The 15,259-nt window shown below is 41.2% G+C and overlaps 1 protein-coding gene across 13 annotated transcripts in view; it reads left to right on the top strand.

Moving 5' to 3' along the window:
- Positions 1-15,259, top strand: part of tjp1a (tight junction protein 1a) — a 106,254-nt gene that overhangs the window by 77,377 nt on the left and 13,618 nt on the right. For 7 of the 13 annotated variants that reach the window (XM_085455073.1, XM_085455081.1, XM_085455109.1 and 4 more), the window contains 17 exons: positions 186-242; positions 1,208-1,332; positions 1,470-1,572; positions 1,681-2,002; positions 2,222-2,325; positions 2,999-3,167; positions 3,481-3,616; positions 7,500-7,636; positions 8,229-8,334; positions 8,638-8,788; positions 10,101-10,209; positions 10,307-10,526; positions 10,960-11,144; positions 11,514-11,609; positions 12,362-12,388; positions 14,507-14,589; positions 14,920-15,130. In XM_085455073.1, the coding sequence (XP_085311199.1) occupies positions 186-242; positions 1,208-1,332; positions 1,470-1,572; positions 1,681-2,002; positions 2,222-2,325; positions 2,999-3,167; positions 3,481-3,616; positions 7,500-7,636; positions 8,229-8,334; positions 8,638-8,788; positions 10,101-10,209; positions 10,307-10,526; positions 10,960-11,144; positions 11,514-11,609; positions 12,362-12,388; positions 14,507-14,589; positions 14,920-15,130 (2,341 nt within the window). The remainder of the gene's footprint in view (positions 1-185; positions 243-1,207; positions 1,333-1,469; positions 1,573-1,680; positions 2,003-2,221; positions 2,326-2,998; positions 3,168-3,480; positions 3,617-7,499; positions 7,637-8,228; positions 8,335-8,637; positions 8,789-10,100; positions 10,210-10,306; positions 10,527-10,959; positions 11,145-11,513; positions 11,610-12,361; positions 12,389-14,506; positions 14,590-14,919; positions 15,131-15,259) is intronic. The other 6 variants (XM_085455099.1, XM_085455089.1, XM_085455179.1 and 3 more) reach the window with 1 other exon arrangement.

The raw sequence follows: 15,259 nt of genomic DNA on the forward strand, positions 1-15,259 counted from the left end.
GGTCAGTTTGAGGTTTCCTTCCCCCCCCCCCCCCCCCCCCCCCCCAAAGATGCTTTCACAGTAGCTAGCGATTTATAGAAATATGTTTGTTTTTTTTAATTTATCAATTTGCATTTGAGTGTACACATGTAACTCACTAAAAAACTGCAGGACTGATCCTTTCTCTCTCATCTCTTGCTTTGCAGAGTGCGGCGATGGAGGAAACAGTCATATGGGAACAGCACACAGTTACCCTTCACAGGGTAAGTGTTTACAGTTCTTTAATCCACTCTTCCCTTTCTCCTCTTTTGTCATTCTCCCTCTCTGCCTGTCTCTGACACCCAGATCCTGTAGTATGTCTTCTGTGTTTTTCACTTTTCCCTCCCTGCTGCTTTCTGTCCTCTGCCTGTCCATGTCTGTTTCTCTCTGCTGAGTCGCCCAGCTGTAGCTGCAGGATGTGCGGTAGTGAAACAATAGTCAAGGAATCCAGATGGCAGGAAACAAAGCAAAGGAAGACAAAAATCAGCATCCACTTCCTTGCTACTTCATTTCACTTCCTTCCTGCTGGCGATATGCTCTTCTCTTTAACACAGCACTAGAGAGCCTTTTTGTATGTGCTTTTTGTCCTGTAATTATGCTCAATTGCACCACCTAACCTCTGCAGCTATTGTCAGATTGATGAATCACTGACTCGCCACTCTGGTGCAATTCACATCGTCAGGCTAACTGTCAAGCTATCAAAGAGATAGAAGAGTGTACTCTCTGTAGGCTTAATGTCTGAATGTACTTTGCTTTGAGACCTGAAACTCTTGTTAGTTGATACTGTTGTGTCGTGAGATTGTCTTGAGCACCTGTCTAGACTGCCCTGCTTGCTGTAATCTAATTAGTGGTGGCTTTATTGAGACTGAAGGAGTGGCCCAGTGCAATCTGTGGTTCTCAGCTTTGCAGTTCTCCTGTATTGTTGTGGTTGTAAGATTAGCTGTTTGCATCACATATCAAGATCTGTTGATGTGAAGGCAGGAACAGAGCTCTATGCTTTTTGCAGATAATTGTCTGAAGATCGGCTGTTAGCAGATCAGAACAATACTAACCCAGCTTTTCTCCTTTGCCAGTTTGATCAACATCGCACAAGCTTACCTAAGTTGTCAGATGTTTACAGCATTACAGTTACAATGCATTTACCATTTGTCTTATTAGTCAGCTGTGGTTTATATTTGTCTTTGTATAGGCCCCAGGATTTGGGTTTGGCATTGCAATCTCGGGTGGGCGAGACAACCCTCATTTCCAGAGTGGTGAAACATCTATTGTAATATCGGATGTGCTGAAAGGAGGTCCTGCAGAGGGTCTGCTACAGTAAGTGTTGACTGTATTTCCTTTATTTCATTGGGAGTAATATTTTAAGCAGCATTACACGTAAGCTGCCCTAATATACGTAATGCCGACTCATTTTTCTGCACTGTTAATTATTTTCTATTTATTTATTTTTTCAGAGAAAATGATCGAGTAGTAATGGTCAATGCAGTCTCTATGGACAATGTAGAGCATGCCTATGCTGTTCAACAACTTCGAAAGAGTGGCAAAAATGCAAAGATAGTAAGTACAACGCTATAAATATATAGCATGAGTCAGGGCTAAGTACTTCATGGTCAGAGAGCTAGGGACTAACAGGCTTTTAACATTGTAAATGTTCTCTCTTTCAAGACTATTCGCAGAAAAAGGAAAGTACAAATCCCAGTGTCACGGCATGGGGACAGGGAGACGATGTCTGAGCACGAGGAGGAGGACAGCGATGAGGCCGATGCTTACGATCACCGCAGTGGACGCGGTGGACAAAGTGCCTATGCAGGTGCAAGCGGAGGCACGGGCACTGGCAGGCGTCACGATCGGGAGCGTAGCAGCAGCGGGAGGCGGGATGCCTCACGGGAGAGAAGCATCTCACCACGCTCCGATCGCCGATCACAAGCCTCTTCTGCTCCACCCAGGCCCTCCAAGGTCACTCTTGTCAAGTCCCGCAAAAACGAAGGTGGGTAATGTGTCACCAATCAAAAAGAGTGACTGCTTGTTTTGTGAATTCATCCAATTTACATAAAAGTCAAATTATTGAATGCGCACGTTTCTCATTTACTGATATTCACAGTAAGGTCGATCACATTTTTAATTACCTGCTAACTTTATTTGAACCAAGTGATCGGTAACTGTCTTGTAGTGTAACTTTGTTATGCTTAATCACCCTTGAAACCAGAATATGGACTGCGGCTGGCCAGCCATATCTTTGTGAAGGACATCTCTCCGGAGAGCCTTGCAGCCAGAGATGGAAACATTCAGGAGGGAGATGTTGTACTGAAGGTGAGAGGAAAGACGAGCAGATTTGTTTTCAAAGTGGTTAAAGCACAATAACTGGGAAATCAACTGGTCAAAAAATGTAATCTCATTTAACAGTAGTAGAGTAGAGCGTTTATCAGACGCCCTTTTTACTTGAAGTTCTTACAATTGTGCCCTTGTAGTTGGCGATCTGCTGAAAGTGGCTTTCAGAATGAGGTCACAGTTCATTACTATTCAGACTCACCAGCAGAAATACAAGACATTGCATTATTCCTTTAATTTTTTTCCCTATTCATTCAGACTTTGAATAGATAAATCCCCCTTCTTCCCAAACAAATGCCTGTTGAAATCCAGTTTAATGTTTCAGTTTTACTGAAGAGAAGTTGAATCGTTTTCTAGTTGAAACCTGATCACAGGACAAAGTATTACATAAAATAATGTGTGTATATATAGAATAGTTTTGTTTTAATATGTGTAGTCTTGGCTTATTTTCACTCTCTGTGCTTGTGACCGCACCCTCTGTGTATTATAAACACATTAAATATGTTTATAGCTTCCTCTTCTTATAGGCTGTGCTCCTAACTTTTACTCTCATTAGTTTGTTATCACAGCACACTGTAGGCTCCACAGAAAAACTGCAAAGAGGATATTATGTACGTTTACCTCTTGTGCTGACTTGTTCCTCTTCCTCTGGCAGATTAACGGCACAGTTACAGAGAACCTATCACTGATAGATGCCAAGAAGCTGATTGAGAGGTCAAAGGGCAAGCTGAAGATGGTAGTGCAGAGAGACGAGCGGGCCACGCTGCTCAATATTCCTGACCTTGACGACAGCATCCCATCAGCCAATAACTCAGACAGAGATGGTGAGACAACAAACGCGTACTCGTGGATTGCAGCTAACATTTGATTACACAACTTGTGTGACGGTGTTTTTTCCAAGAGATGTGATTTATTTTAATGACTGCGATGTCAAGAAGACGGGTTTATTTATAGAGCGCATTTCAAAACATCTCTAAAACTACAATGAGAAACAGAGAACTGATCCTCGCAGTTCATTCCACTCTTAACTAAAATAACGTGTTTTTATTGTTGTTCCAAATCTCAAATGTCGATTTCTTTCTTTTTTTTGTTGTTATCGATAAAACCGTAATACATACTTCAACTCATCTTTCACAGACATTTCAGAGATACATTCACTGACATCCGATCATTCCAATCGATCCCATGGGAGAGGAACTCGATCCCGTTCGCCTGACAGGGTTGAAACATCCGAGCATCTCCGCCACTCACCACGGCAGATCAGCAATGGCAGGTAGGACACACACACGGACACACACACACACCTCTGACAACTATTCTGGTTACAAGGCACACTGTCACCCACCCTCTTCGACCTCATATATCTTGCTCAAGACATAACATACATAAACCATCACAGTCCCTCTGAAACCATCAATAATTTCCAGTAATGGATTTCTCTGGGAAAGAGCTGAGGAAGGAAGTAGGGCCTTGCTTTTAAAGTATACTAGACTGTTTAATATTAAACACAAACCTGATTTTGAACCTTGCTGGAATAACTCTTTTAAGTAGCCTCACCACTGAACCTTTAAAGTGGAGTATATATGAATAATAACGCACGCTTTTAATGATTATAGTCCAATTAATAAAAACGATTTGCACACATTATGTGTTGTTCTTTTTTTATCACTTTACTGTCTGTTTGTCTTACTTTCTCTTACTGCCTGTTGCATCTTTCAATATGTTGTCAGTCTTTACTGTCATTTAGATTGCATAGGTTTTTGCAGCTGGTTTATAGATGGATAAAGATGGCTAACACATGACGCTCTCAGTGGGTGTGGAACTTGGGCATTGAGTGGAATGAGGTAATTAGCTTTTCAAGACTTTAATCCAGTTAATTAAACAGGAATGGGTGGTGAAACAGGAATGGCAATGTTAAGAAAGAGACCCATTTTGCAATGAGAACACGTTACTGGTTTGTTAATGTGGTCCACAGTAAAAGTCTAACTGTGAAGTAGGGGTGTTGAATCAGGGCCCTCCAGCACTTGTTCCAGACTGAACTACTGTTTCATATCAAAACTCCTTTGGTTGCAGATACAGTGGGCTGAGATACAAACTAAAAATGCTACAGAGACCGTATTTGTAGCTAGATAGACAAGAGGTTAGGGCTGCTCGATTATGGCAAAAATGATAATCACGATTATTTTCACTGAAATTGAGATCTCGATTATTTGACAATATTTATTTAACAATAACAATGTATTGAATAATGACTTTAAAGATTGTCAAAAAATAATATAAAATAGTGCGAAAATACTGATAACAGTGCAAATGTTTGCAATATAAGAAATAAATGAAAAATGTGAACTTTGCAGTGTTGCTCTGTGGTGCAGCTACTACACCATAGCAAAGTTTACACACTGTGTCTACTTGATCCACGTCTGACTCCGCGAACCCATAATGTTTCCACACCACTGAAGTTTTTTTTTTTACCTCTCTTTTCAACCAACAGCAGTCACTCTCCTCTCCAAATAACTTCTGCTTAGCTTTCCGAGCTTCCTTCCGATCCTGTTAATTGTTGTGACAGGTGTTCGAAATGCAGAGAGGTGCGCTCGATTTGCCACACGGAGCAGCGCGAGAGTAAAGCACGAGGGCGGGGCTAATAATCGGCTCAGTCATATTTAATGATCGTTGAAAGCCCAGATCGTAAACGAGATTAAAATTCGATTAATTGAGCAGCCCTACTAGAGGTTCTTGTCATTGTTACATTCGATGCTAATTAACTTCATCTTTTGATGTTTGTGTTTTTTGAGATTTTTGAGAGGCAAATAAAAAAGGGTAAATTCCTCAAATCTCAATGGGGTAAAAAAACAAAAGGCCAATAAAAACTTGCCTTATTGAGATGGTTGTTGAGAGGTTCGCAAGGTGTTCCTGATGCTCTTGCTTGTGTAACTGTCTGGTGTATCACGCTGTGCCAGACTGAGTGACCCTGCATCAGGATGAGTGCAGGTTCGCCTTTGCTTTGACCACACTCGCCCACATGTTGTGTTTTGAACTCTTATCCCTCTGTTATCAGAGTATATACACACAAAATGTTGTATGTCAAAGTCAAAGACACACATTATATTTTTCATGCATCCGTTTGTGTAACGGGTGAATCTGATAAGCATGGAGATAAGGAGGAGTTTCACCTGCTTCTCATGTGGCTGGGATTTATCAAGTGAGTGAGTCTGACTGTCACCGCATGGTGATGTAAGGGAATGTTTTTAGGAGCGGTGAAAGGAATTTGACATACTTCCCACAGTGCTTTGGCCCAGACGAGATGGTTTGTTGAATCTGATTGGCGTGCAGCACAGGCATTGTTTTCTCTAGGACGCAACGCTGGTCCAGGCTTTGTGTGTCCAACAGATCATCAAAAAACAGCCCTTCATTAAGCGTCTCTCTGTGAGCTCGAGTAAAAGTTGTGCACAGGCAAAGGGCTCCCAGTGTTGACTGTCAAGGAATTAAGATCAAATCCCTTAATTGATAATGGTTGAACTTGCAGATGCACATATGTGAGTAATTATTGTTTTCTTCTTAAAATATTGTTGTGCATGATTATTTGATTTCTAAATACTTTGTTTTTCTGAAATGCATCTAGTCAGTGTTTCTGAGTGAATTTCTTTTTCTTTCTGCAAATATTCTGAGGCTTGTTAGTTATAGATAAAGGGATTGTTGTTCAGTCTGCCTGTGCAGCCACTTCTCTCCTGTTTCTTCACTTTTTCTGCATCTGCCTTCCTTGCTGTTATTTTGCCTGTACCCATACTATAAAATGTGTAAGTGAGGGGGTTGAACAGAGGGTTCTGTCAAATGGTGTTTGTCAGTGTGACGCCTTTTTTAGCACCATTCTGCGGCAAGGAGCAGCAGAGATTTAGGCCACTCCACTCTCTCTCCCTCTCTGTCCCTTGCTCTTGCTCAGTTTGTCTCTTTTCTTTTCCTCCTCCTTCTCACACTCTTCATTCATCCATTCATTAAATGCACTCCGCGTTTCTCTTTCTCCAATTACAGTTATGTTATTTATCCTCGGGGAGATTTAATTGCACTGAAGGAGTACATTTGTGATACTGAATTGTCGTGACAACTGCTGGGCAAATTTGTGGGACCAGAAAAGGCCAAACTGTGGTGGAAACTATTGCAAATAAGTGCCGCATGCTGCACTTACTTTATGCATCAGTCATTTGTGTGTGTATGGATGTGCATGCCTCATTGTTGTATGCGCATTAATGACTGCAGTGTGCATTTTATTTTATTGTTTTGTGGGGGGTTTGTACTATGAGTGCTAAACTGAAAGGGCAGGAATCAGCAGAGCTGTGTAGTCTGAGCTGCCGGTGCAGCCTGCACCTTCATGTTCTTGTAAAAAAGCTTCTGAATACAGCTCAAGTACTGAGCCAGCAGTCAGTCATGTGATCAGATTGGAATTCAACCATTGTTTTTAAGCAGCAGAGGCCTTTCTACCCTCTTGGACATGACTTGCTAGACTTGCACACACACACAGTTTTCCCTTATTTATTTTACCCAGGTTAAACAGGAACCGGGACTGAAACGTATCCCAACTAAAGAGTTTACACTGGGAGATTCAGTCGGTTCTCTCTTCGTGCCTGCCTGTGTAGTCTATAAAGTGTGAATTTATATTCTTGGAATCTGGTTTGCCACCTACGTACTGCACAGACCATGTGAAAAAGGAAGAAAGAAAATGCTTCACTGCAAAGAACACACAACTTTGAATCACTAGCAGATGTGCGGGATCTTTTTGACAGAGCCACACATCCTTGTTTTAATTGCTTATTGTCTATTCATTAAATACTTTTGTCCACGTGCCCTTATGACGTAATCTACTGTTCATGCTATTTCCTTCTAGGTTCATTTAGTGTGTGTGTGTGTGTGTGTGTGTGTGTGTGTGTGTGTCTTCCTGGTAATCTCAGCACAGGATGAAACTACCACCAGTCAAAACATGAAGTCATTCTTAAACACACTAGTAGAAAAGAAAAAAAACAAACAATGTTACTGTAATTTAAGAAATTCATTAACATGTCAAAACTGCTGCCTTTAAATTCTCCTGCTTATAGTTTTAATTGTCCATGAGTACTAAATTCACATTTTTATTATAATTATTTATTTATTCATTTTTTTCATTTCAGTCATCGAAGTCGAGATGAGGATCGCATATCCAAACCGGGGTCCATGTCCACACCAGTCAAAAACTCTGATGATGTCCTGTCACAGGCCAGTGACCAAGCCAGCTCCAGAGATGACAAACAGTTACCCCCACTGCCTGGTAAAAAAGCCTGACATCGTCATCATTATCACCACCATCATTATCGTTAGCGTTAGTAGTGTGTTCTCTCGCGTTTGTGTCTTTCACCACCTTATATAGTTCTCTCTGTTGGAACCTTTAACGCAGTGAAGTACAGTTTAAGTCTTAAGGCAGACAGGTATTAACTGAAGCTGAAAACAGACTGCTGCCATGGCACATCATATGAAACATGTCAAGTGCCGCCCTTAGCGTAAATAGGAGGGGTTGTTCTGCAGAACGTCAACACGAAGGGCACACACAGCATTATATGTCTACTTTGTTCCTCTCTTTCCCATCACAGCAGATAGAACCAGGTTCGGGCGTCTGTCTGAGATTTCTTCCTTCCTGTTAAAAGGGAGGTTTTCCCTCCCTCTGTCATCACCATGTGGTTGCTCATAGGGGGGTCATCAAATTAAATACAAGTACTGTTCAACGTATTAAAGTAACCGTGACAGTTTGGGCAAAAAGTAACATGTAATATATAAAACATCAGATGCTTTAATTTTTAAGGGTGGTTTCACTTTATCTCCCACTTGGCCGTCTCATTCATACAGTGCGTTTGTGTTTATGCCAGAACCAAAGCCAGTTTATGCACAGCCTGGTCAGCCTGACGTGGACCTGCCTGTCAGCCCATCTGATGCCCCTGTACCCAGTGCTGCACATGATGACAGCATTCTCAGGTAAATATTCTTGATGTGGTGTCTTCCAAATTGAGTGCAGTGTATATACTCTGTAGATAAAATATTACGAGTGTGTGAGAGTCCTTTTTAAAAAAAAAAATTATTAAAAAAACAAAACACGAATAAAGCTTCGTGCCACTTGTTCAAATTGTAGTTCTGATTCAGGCAGAAACTCTGCTTTGGCTCTGTTGTTATAACCTGTCATATTTGCTTGAATAACTGGCCGTGTTTTTTTGTGTGTCTCTTAGAATGATTGCTAATCTTTTTACTTAACTCTGTGTGTCCACCTGTGTTTTCCCGCAGACCAAGTATGAAGCTGGTCAAGTTCAAGAAGGGAGAGAGTGTCGGTCTGAGGTTAGCAGGCGGAAACGATGTGGGAATTTTTGTGGCAGGAGTTTTGGAAGACAGCCCCGCAGCCAAGGAGGGGCTGGAAGAGGGAGACCAGATTCTCAGGGTAAGATGTGTTGATAAATTAGGAGAACCCTATTTTTTTTGCTTAAGAAACCTGACATTTTGTCTATGCACTGTACCAGATTTCGGATGCGAGAACGTGTTGCTGCAGTTGACTGGTTCAAAAGAAAAAAAAGATAAAGATTAGACAGATCTCTTCATTTCATGCCATGTAACTGCCCTGTACGGTCTTGGTATTACGTAGCTTGTAAGATGATTATAAAATATTCTTTTCATTTATGTTTTTGTCCTAACTGTCGCTATTTTTGTCACGTCACATGTTCGAGAGTGAAAAGAACATCTGGTGTTGTTAAAATAGGCGAGCCATAGCGGCTAACACTAACTTAGATAATATGTAGCAAAACTATGTAATCCGTGGCCACAATAGATTTGCTTTTGCACAGAGACCTTGGGAATAAAGTACAATGTACCCATCAGTCAGTGAGTCATTCTTAGGCCCTGCTTCATATCAAAACTCCCCTTGTTTCCAATGTGAAGACACAATAGGGGTCGTTCTCGCATTCTGACCTCGGAACAGTCGACTGCCTGTTTCACTGAACACTAGAGTAACATTGTGGATGAGATGATGGAAACCCTCTTGATGTCAGAGTTGGATTTATTCTGACATGTTTATACAGCAGCAAGACACCTGCTGTGAAGCCACACAGTTTAACTTGTCAATTTAGCACAAGCTGGAGAGAATTGAGACTAACATTTAGAAACTGTTTACCTATTAAACCATTTTGGTATCTTCTTCTCTTAATGAACAAACAGTGTCTTCTATTCCTCCCACTCTACACTGTAGACCTCTTTTGTGCCTGTGTTCTCCCTGCTGTACAAACAGATCTTAGAGACTTCCAGGACATTGTTTCCAATCTTTGGTGGTTTCCCCTCGGTCATGGTGTGCTAGCTGGAGATAAAGACGTCAAGCCCTTCTGTTTCTGAGAAGAATAAAGGTGTCTTTCTGTGGTTCAGTGACTCAGTCCATGTGTTTCTGGTTCCCCTGCTGCCCCTCAAGCAGAGTCAATAAACAGTAGCTATTGTTTTAAGGGCAGCAGCAGGAGAAGAGGGGGTGGCTGCTCGGTTAAAAGGGGAATGCTTTCCTTTCTTCTGTTCCTTTTTATCCCCTAAGAAATCAGATGAGTTGTAGTCAACAAATAAAGTTGCTGAGGCAACTGTGTAACCAAGTAAACTTAAATCCAGTAGCTTTCAGCAGCTCTTATAAGCGTTTAACAGCCATTATTAAAAATAATATTAGCCTTGAGTTGGCTTGTGCTGTTTGTCGTTCATTAAGTTCATTTCTTCTGCCTCTGCAGGTGAACAATGTGGACTTTGCTAACATCATCCGGGAAGAGGCTGTGCTTTTTCTGCTCGATCTTCCAAAAGGAGATGACGTTACTATTCTGGCTCAGAAGAAAAAGGATGGTAAGGGATGATGGCATCGAGTAGCGTTTTGTATTGTAAACATGAAAGATTGTACGTCAAAACTAATCCTCTGTGTTATTATCTGCTTTGGCTTCAGTGTATCGAAGGATAGTGGAATCTGATGTGGGCGACTCCTTCTACATTCGAACGCATTTTGAATATGAAAAAGAGTCACCATATGGGCTGAGCTTTAACAAGGGAGAGGTTTTCCGTGTGGTAGACACACTCTATAACGGCAAATTAGGCTCCTGGCTCGCTATCCGTATCGGCAAGAACCACCAGGAAGTGGAAAGAGGCATAATCCCCAACAAGAATAGGTAAAAGATGTTTCATGGCACACATACAGTTGGTTCTGGCATTTGATGAGTGGGCTAACAATGCAGGTAGAGGAATTAAAGCAATATAAATCTGAAGAATTAATTTTATGATCTACTGTATTTCACACATTTATCACAATTTATGATTAAATTATCATATCAGCCCCACCAATGATGACCTGGGCCTGCTGACTTGCTCAGCTTAACTCAGATGGTTGGTTAGCTGTACAAACAGGGCTTTTAATGACGCAGACACCGGTCAGCTTAACTTCTAATGTGATGGCAAATCCATAAAGACCATCATAACTGGATAACCAGTTAGCATTCAGTGCTCTACATTATTGTTGCAGTTACAGTAGGAGTATGTTACCGTGACTTGTCTCTCTGGTCAGTGTAAAGTTTTACACTTTTACACCTTTTCTTCCCTTTCCAGAGCCGAGCAGCTATCCAGTGTGCAGTACACCCTTCCTAAAACGCCTGGGGGCGACAGAGCTGACTTCTGGAGGTTCAGAGGGCTGCGGAGTTCCAAGAGGAATTTGCGGAAAAGCAGGGAGGACCTGTCAGCCCAGCCTGTTCAGACCAAGTTCCCTGCCTACGAGAGGGTGGTGCTGAGGGAAGGTAAGAGTACAGAAGCCAAAGGCAGTTATAGCAATAAAATGGGAGGCTTTCATCCTTATTATGCTTTCTTCTTTACTGTAGGACTAAGAAATTTTTAGGTTTGTGAGGTAGCGCTAACTAGGATTTGCTTTGTAAACACTGAAAAATACATGTACACAAAACAAAGGTAGGCTTTTTGTATAAGCAAAGCTTGGATAGTTTGGCGTGTACCAGTTATGTCAGTGCACTAACGGTGTAGCTTCACTTTTCTCCTCTGGCCATGTAAGGTCTTGAATCTGTGTGGTTTTACACCAAATGTATTGAACACGTCTACAAGAACTGACTGTGATGTGATATGTGTAACACACACGTGATGTTGTTGTGATACAGCTGGGTTCCTGAGACCTGTGGTTATCTTTGGGCCGATCGCAGACGTGGCCCGAGAGAAACTGGCCAGGGAGGCGCCCGAAGTGTTTGAGCTAGCCAGTAAGTAACAAAGTACCCTCATGTCTAATATCTCATGTTTCTCTGTCCGTTTTATCGAGACCGTAATCACCCATCACACACGCCAAAGCTGAAAGCTGCTTAAATCTCAGCATGCAGTTCTCACAGGAATGATTAGTAGCGAGTAGATGTTAAAGTCACTGTTGTGTTCTTATTATGTATGCGACATCTTTAAAAATCCACACTGATTATTTAGATAAATAAGGTCCTTATTAAGGATATATAAAAATGTTGTTTTAATTTAATTAATTTTACATAATTATCAGAAGTTGGGGATTAAAATAGTCGTTATTCACAGGGCGCAGTTTGGATTTCTTTACAAAACATTTGCCTAGTGAATTTGTTTTTTACTAGATGACCTCCTCCTCCTATTACTACCTACTTCCTGTTCTTTTAATAGGCCTGTTAGTCAGGTTTGTCAAGCTGTGTTTATTTCCCCTGTCACTCTTTCAGTCTTCCATTTCCTCTGTTTATCTTTCACTCTTTGATACTCCAAGCAGAGCTAAACACTCGTCATCCACCTCCTCTCACTTGTAGAAATTTCGAGCATCTTTTAATGTGCGGTTTTCATTTTAATACTCGGTGTTGAAATTCAATTACCTGAAGTGCAGAGCCGCACACGCACCAATGTACCCAAACACATGTTCAGCAGACACATCCACACAACTGTTTCCAGTCGTTGATGTTCATTTGCACAACTCAGTGATGTTTGTGTAACTGTATTTTCTTTTCAGAAACACATCAGCAACAAGGAGGGGAAAGTATGTGACTTGGTGCATCAAGTTTTGTTTCTTTTATTTAATTGAGTGAATGGCAGATAATCTATAAACTAGTGTTTGGTGGCTAGTTCCCTATTCTGTAGATGTTTAAAGAGCTATTGCCTGGTTTATGCATATTAGGGAATAGCACTTTATTTAATTTTCTTTTGTCATCACATTTGGGAGTAACTCTATTATTACATTTCGGCCAGTGACGCACAATCTTGCAAAACTTGACACATGAGACTCGAGACAAAAGAAATATTATGTTGTACTGACTCGCAGCTTTGTAGTGCATGTCTCTGTTTAATTCAAACGTGGAGAATAAACTTTTTGCTGTTATAGAGTCTGCACAATTGACGTCTCTGATCCTGTGTGTCATCGTGATAGCTTCTCTTGTCCTAAGTTGCAGAAGAGATTAGCATGTGCAAGTGAATGACAAAAAGCGTGCTTCCTGCACACAACAACATTTTTTTGTTCGAATTAAATCGAGTGCTATTCTCCGTCTAAATGCAGGTTTCATGTTGAATGACAACAGCAAGGCTGCATGACGAGCCGTGCAGTTTAACATGCAGTGGAGACTGAGCTGGTATTTGAAAAACACATTGACAACCTCATGTGCAAATACTGATAATAATCATAGTAACGATAACCATAACAGTATTGATGATCGTAAAAGGTATGACTGAAGATCAGGATTTACTTGACTAAGCATATTTGTACTTTCATCACCCACTTTTTGCCCATTAATTACACCACAGTGACTGTTTAAAGGGAGGCTCATAAACACAAAATCAAAGTGGACCTACTATGCTTGTTTCCAGCTACATATTTCTTTTTCTTGGACTCCAACAAAGTAGCTCTGCATGATTCACAGTTCCTTCTTTATTACACGGCGTGTCTTGGTGGAGCCCCTCAGTTCATCATCAGCCAGAGCTGTGTGCCTGAAATGGCCATGTCAGTGAGAGGATATCCTCTCTCACTGACATACAGAAACAAGAGTATTAAAAAAAAAAAGAACTGGAGTATTTAGAGCAGTCTAAAGTCTGAGCTTTTTTTTTTTCAGGTACAAACACTCTTGTTGAATATGGGCGAAAAGCTTTTAAATGGAAGTGCCAATTAGGAAAACTGCTCAAGTTTTAAGGTTTATTTTTAGGCCGTTTTGCTTTATTATTGGATTCAAGTAAGTGGACGATCGAAAGCAGGAAAATGTAAAATACTGTCATAATTTACTGGTGGTGCAAAGAAGGTTTTCAATACATTTGTGGTTCTTTTGACAGCTAGTGTCAGTGTCTTGTTTCTCTGCATGCGCCCATTGCAGATTTAATAACAGATTTATTTAGTGACTGAAAATGAATAGATGTCTCACTTACTGGCCTTTTTAGAATGGCAGAAAAAGAACTATTGATTTTAGCATTTACTTTTAACATCGCTGCATATGCTTGAACCTGTGCATGAATGGCTATGTTTATTTGCCCTTTAATAAAACCCTTTTGATAGTTACAGCCAATGATTGCAGAGCTTAGATGCTACTAGATGGGGCTCTATGATGTATTTGAGGCCTTGCTATCTATTAAGCCTCCTGTGGTGAGCTGACTGCCCTCTTCTGAGCCTTTCTATGCATTTCTAGGCAGGAAGCAATTGCTTGTCTTTGTTTAAATTATAAACCCCTCTTCACATCCTTGCTTAAATCCTCTAGGCTTACAATGGCACCTCAGTCTCATTAATCCCAAATGACCCTCCTGCTATTGTATGTGCTTATTTAATGTCAGTGTTCCTCACATAACACATTTCCTGCACCATGTTTTAAACTGCTACATGCACTTGCACACACACATTTTAACGCTGGATTTCATTCCCCGAACCTCCCCAAAAATCCGTAATGACCGTTGCATGAGTTGGCTGCTGTCCTCATTTTGTGTTTTATTACGTAGCTGTTTGTATAAACGTACACTTGTCCTCTCCTGTACGAAGATCGTCATTCCCTATTTAACTGCTCTATTTATGGGAGTCGACAACTGCACGCTACAAAGATGTCTAATTGGGGCACAGCCTGTGTTTCTTGGTGTCGTTCTCTTTTGTTGATGTGATGCAGTGACTCTGTCCGTTTGTCTTCCAAAGAGAGTGAACCCAGGGATGCAGGAACAGACCAGAAGAGCTCTGGCATCATCCGCCTGCACACAATTAAGCAGATCATTGATCGAGTGAGTTGAAATGAAATATACACTTGTACTGATTTGAAATTATGGAGGATTGTGGATAGAAAATGTCTTTGTTGCCCATTTGTTTTGGTGATTTTTAAAAACATTGAAAGGAAAGCCAATAACATGCTCAGCTCACTGCTGCCATCTGGTGTTCACTCAAGGAAATTATACATTACCCAAAGTAATGTGCTAAACTCAAGATTGCCTGTTTGTGAATAGTGGAAAAGATGGTTCACAAAATTCTACTTTATGGAGACTCAGTCCTTAAATGGCAAATAATCACATTTATAAAGCGTGTTTTTTGTTTTTATTTTTTGTCTGTACCTGAAGGACAAGCATGCGGTGCTGGATATAACCCCGAATGCAGTGGACCGACTGAACTACGCTCAGTGGTATCCAATTGTGGTGTTTCTCAACCCGGACACAAAGCAGGGCATCAAGAACATGAGGACACGGCTCTGCCCCGAGTCTAGGAAGAGCGCAAGAAAGCTTTATGATCGAGCCCTCAAGTTAAGAAAGAACAACCACCACCTCTTCACCAGTGAGTCCAGTGGAAGGAATAAAAGGGTTCATCCACGGGGCGGGAGGGGTGGAGGGTTTAAGTGGGAGATTTCACAGGGAGCAAAGACGAATTTCACACAGTTGACAAGTGAGAGCTGCAGTGCCGGCT

This window comes from Copadichromis virginalis, linkage group LG1 (genome assembly GCF_057382275.1).
Source record: "Copadichromis virginalis isolate Kocher_CV1m ecotype Utaka linkage group LG1, C_Virginalis_male_GT1.1, whole genome shotgun sequence".
Lineage (NCBI taxonomy): Eukaryota > Metazoa > Chordata > Actinopteri > Cichliformes > Cichlidae > Copadichromis > Copadichromis virginalis.